General features: G+C 41.5%; 1 protein-coding gene across 1 annotated transcript; it reads left to right on the top strand.

Annotated features, from left to right (window-relative positions):
* The first annotated feature begins 708 nt into the window (after positions 1-708).
* LOC146036843 (uncharacterized) lies at positions 709-4,391 on the top strand. Its single transcript, XM_083160707.1, is given in 2 exon segments — positions 709-2,085; positions 2,088-4,391. Coding segments are annotated over 2 exon segments (3,681 nt in total).
* Positions 4,392-5,387: the final 996 nt, after the last annotated feature.

Raw genomic sequence — 5,387 nt, 5'->3', positions numbered from 1 at the left:
CAACAGCAACTACCTCAAATTAACAATGCACTATGTCCTCAACATTTACTTACATCAGACAATTTAACAGTTTGCAAACCAAAACACAATGTTACAACACATATTCATCCACTTGCATCCAATTCCAATACGTCATTAACTAATACTACAACACAGTTACATACTGACAAAGACACCTGTCAACTGCACACACTAAATACTGCAACACCCACAAATTTACATATGTTTAATGAACAACAAGTAACACCACATACTTGCGGCCCATTTAACATTATGTGCCAGTTTTGTGGATCTTTGAATTTTATAGCTGAGCGACCATCTGATGGTAAATTTACTCACTGTTGCCAAAAAGGAAAAGTTAAATTACCAAAGCCACAAGACATTCATGGACAGGAGTTACACTATCCAGACTTTTTAACCAACCTACTATCCAACCCACTTTGCCCGGATTACCTTCATTTCAAAGACAAAATTCGATCGTACAATAGTGCTCTTTCCTTTGCATCTATGGGAGCCAACATTGTTCCTTTGCCAGGTAACGGACCATATGTTTTTAAAGTCCAAGGCCAAACATATCATCGTACTTCACACCTACAACCCATCAATAATGAATCTCCAAAGTTTGCTCAACTATACGTTCTTGGCAGCACACAAGCAGCCAACGTTCGCGAACTTCATGCAGCCAATCAGGATTGTCGCCACAATATCATGGACCAAATTGATCGATTCTTTCGACAACACAATCGACTTGCCCAAAGCTATCACCTAACGCGGCAAGTTGAAAATCAACAAATGATAATTGCCGCTGAAAAAGGAGAAACCATTCCAGTCATAAGCATGGCGCTAAAACGTGATCGACAATCAGATTCAAGACGATACAACACACCAACATCCAACGAAGTAGCTATGATCTTTGTCAATGAAGATGGTGAGCCACCATTCAAACGAGACATCCGCATATATCCCAAAAACCCAGACAATCCAAACCAACCATTTATCCATTTAAATATTTTAAGCCCAAACATGGATCCAATGACATATGCACTTCTTTTTCCCTATGGTGAACCGGGATGGCAACCAAATTGGCAATGTCAGTCATACAATACAGCTAAACTTAATCCAGTTAACAAAAATGTTTCCATGTTACAGTACAAGGCCGCCTTAACAGCAATTCGTCACGAATTCAGCCCCATCATGTCTGCTGGCAAATTAACTCAACAGTGGTTAGTCGATTCATACCTTCAAGTTGAAGCGAATCGATTAAATTACATTCGTCTTAATCAAAAACGTTTACGAGCTGAACAGTATCAGGGACTTGCAGATCACCTTGCAAACATGGCTGATAATTGTAACATGCAACCTGGTGTGCCTGTTATTTTGCCCTCAACTTTTGAAGGATCACCAAGACACATGCGAGAGCGTTGCTGTGACGCAATGTCTATTTTTTCTAAGTGGGGAGCTCCAGATGTTTTTGTTACCTTCACTGCTAATCCAACTTGGACGGAAATAAAAGACAACTTACGACCCGGAGAACAGACTTCAGATCGACCAGACTTGGTAGCACGTGTTTTTCAAATTAAGCTACATTCTCTCATCAATGATATAACAAAGCATGCTGTGTTTGGCCAGGCCAAAGCTTTTGTATATACCATTGAATTCCAAAAAAGGGGACTACCACATGCACACATACTTCTTACACTGCGACCAGAGGACAAAATTAACACAGTTTACAAAATCAATCAGTTAGTGTCTGCCGAAATTCCATCAAAAGACAATCCTGTCTTACGCAACATTATCACACGATGTATGCTACATGGTCCATGCGGCACACAATATCCACGTGCACCCTGCATGAAAGATGGAAAATGTTCTAAGCTTTTTCCCAAGCCATTCATTACTGAAACCACTTTAAACAGTAATGCCTATCCTCTTTACCAACGTCGACCTGGCGAACAAGTACAAGTTAGAGGTTTCCTTATGTCAAACCAAAATGTCGTACCGTACAATCCGTACTTATCACTCAAATACAATGCTCACATCAACGTGGAAGTATGCACATCACTCACAGCTATTAAGTACATACTGTATACAAATACATATTTAAAGGTTTTGATTGTGCTAATGTGGCCATTACACCAAATGGCGAAGCAGAACTTCACTACAATGAAATAACTAATTTTATTGACTGTCGCTATGTAAGCCCACCAGAAGCTATTTGGCGACTACGAGAATCATTAATGCATGATCGCTCTCACACAGTCATCAGACTTCCAATACATCTCCCCAACCAGCAAACAATCATATTTGAACAAGGTCAAGAAAAAAAAGCTCTTTGTGCTGCACAATCTACACAAACCAAACTTGAAGCATGGTTTTACCTCAATGCAAATACACCCAATGCACAGCAATGGCTGTACTCTGAAATCCCACATTACTATGTTTTCACACATGGCAATTGGCAACCCAGAAAACGCGGTGGAGACAAAATTGTTGCACGCATGTTTACCGTTAGTATAAAAAATGAAGAGCGCTTTTACCTTCGCATGTTACTGCTACATGTTCCTGGGGCTATCAGTTTCCAAGCATTGAAAACTGTCAATGGTGTTGTTTGTGAAACCTTTAAAGCTGCTGCTTTAGCACATGGACTTCTTGCATCAGATAACGAATGGCATAACTCTTTAACAGATGCAGCCACATACATTATGCCAAAACAGTTACGAGAAATGTTCGCCTACATATGTTGCTTTTGTCAGCCTGCTGAACCACTTAGGTTGTGGGAAGATCACCTTATTCAATTCACTCTTGACTTTCAACACAATACTACCCAACACATAGCCCAAAGCAAAGCACTCCACCACATTAACTCCATTTTACAACAACATGGATTGTCATGTGCACTGCTTGGCTTGCCAATTCCCACCGGAAATGCACCACAAGAACAAGCATATAATGTCCTTGAAGAACAAATTTTAGCAAATCACAACATTGCAATGCTTAACAATCAGCAGTTAGCTGCTTTCAACACCATAGTCATGGCAGTACAAAATGAATACACTCACAGCCATTGCTTTTATGTTGATGGGCCAGGAGGTTCCGGCAAAACATTCCTGTACACTACGCTCATTGCATATATACGAGGTCAAGGTAACATTATATTACCGTTTGCTACCACAGGAATTGCAGCTACTTTACTCAAAGGTGGACGCACTGTTCACAGTGGATTTAAGCTACCTGTCCCACTACTTGATACATCCGTTTCTTGCATGAGACTAACGTCCCCAGAAGCAGAACTATTACGGCAAGCTGTTGTCATTCTCATTGATGAAATAACTATGCTCCCCAAACATGGTCTTCGATGCATTGACAAACTTCTACAGGAAATTATGAACAATAACAAACCATTTGGAAACAAAATGATTGTATTAGGAGGTGATTTTAGACAGACACTTCCTGTTGTGCCAAGAGGAACACAAACGGATATCATGGAATGCTGCATAAAAGCCAGTCACCTATGGCAACATTTCAGGCATCTAACTCTCACTACAAACATGCGCAGTGAAGGACAACTAGAACATAATACATGGCTTTTACAAGTTGGAATGGGAACTGTACCACCAATACCAGAAATATCACTAACAAATATCATTGAAATCCCACAACATATGCTAACTACAGACAATCTCATTAGTACCATTTTTAACAATGTACAAACTATGTCAGTCGAAGAACTTTCCAAAAGAGTAATTCTGGCTCCAACAAATGCCCACACACTTGAAATGAATCGCAACATTATTGGATTAATACCTGGAATTCCACAAATTTATTACAGCGCTGACTCTGTCGTAAGTGAAGACCCCAACGACACTTTAAACTTCCCCCTGGAATTTCTACATGAGCAAACTCCTTCTGGAATGCCTCCACATATCCTACTGTTAAAAAAGGGAGTTATTGTCATGCTACTTCGCAACCTTAACCCCAAAAAAGGATTGTGTAATGGGACACGATTAATTATTGAAAACTTAGCCACTCACTTCATAACTACAAAAATTATATCCGATTGCAACAAAGGTGACATTGTCTTTATTCCTCGCATTGATTTGGCTCCAACAGATACCACATTGCCATTTATCCTCAAACGACGCCAATTTCCAATCATTCCAGCCTATGCAATCACTATTAACAAATCCCAAGGACAAACATTCAATCACGTTGGAATTCATCTGCAAACTTCAGTCTTCTCACATGGACAACTTTACGTGGCTTTATCAAGATCAAGACAACCAAATCAAGTTAAAGTCCACATTACCCCCAATGATGAACAAGGACAACTCCTTTCTAACAATAGACAATTTACCAAAAATGTGGTTTTCCAAGAAGTTTTCCAAATGTAACATGTCGAAGTACTACAAAATGTAAGTTTACTAACCTTATTTATATGAGAGCTCTTTCCTAAATTTGGACAATGTTTACAAGCAAAGCTTTACACAACACAACCTGTTCTCAAACTCTTTATACAAAATAATTCTATTCAAATACATATATCCAACAACTACATAAAGTAAAATTTCAGAAAAAAAAAATTCTTCATAACACTATCACATACTACACCCCCCTTTGCAATTCTAAGCACTTTCATTTAAAAACAATTAGGCTCTCACTCAAATGCACTTCACGCACATTATTCAGACACAATTACACTACATCTCACACTCACATATTTATACTTCTAATGGGGCGAAGCCCCTCACGACGGTGTGAAGAGCGCCCGGAGGGCGCGATGAATCACCTAGTTTCCTTTATAGTCAGTATCAGTAACAAAAAGTGCACCCGGGAGGCAGAGGTTCAGGGCCCATCACTAGGACTCATTACGCAGTGTAGCGGTGATGATGGTATGATGGCGGCTTCCTGTCGCATGAGGCGTGGGGGTGGGCCTCGAACCCGCGGTCACACTGCTTCCCAAGCGCGGCACTTAGCACGGCGCCAACCCGTGTCAGCCAATAATAACCCTGCCTCGGGACCCCTTACGGCTCAGAGAGCATGACGTCATGCAGCCACTAGGCGGTGGTGTGCAGGGGCTGGCCGTCCCGTGCGCTGCCACCGCATCTCGCCCCCGGCCTGCTGTCTCCATTGGGTCAGAGGTATAAGCAGAGCCTGTGGCTGGTTTTAGGGGGGGGGGGGGTCGTTTAGAATTTTTTTTTTTATTGTTAATATTGTGTGCCATATTGCGGGAACCATGAGGGCGACTGTGAGGGGCCATGCAAACTGGAGGTGGTGGAGACCAGGCACGCAGGGAGATCGAGGAGCAGACTGGAGAGCAGGAGCTGGGGACCCTGCGCTGCTGCAGCAGCAGAGATCTAGCGCTATGAGAAGGAGGAAGAAGCCAGGTA

This window comes from Crinia signifera, chromosome 9, assembly GCF_055691185.1.
Source record: "Crinia signifera chromosome 9, ASM5569118v1, whole genome shotgun sequence".
In the NCBI taxonomy this organism is placed as follows: Eukaryota; Metazoa; Chordata; class Amphibia; order Anura; family Myobatrachidae; genus Crinia; species Crinia signifera.
The sequence above is the reverse complement of the archived record's forward strand: the minus strand, read 5'-3'. Positions and strand labels throughout refer to the sequence as shown.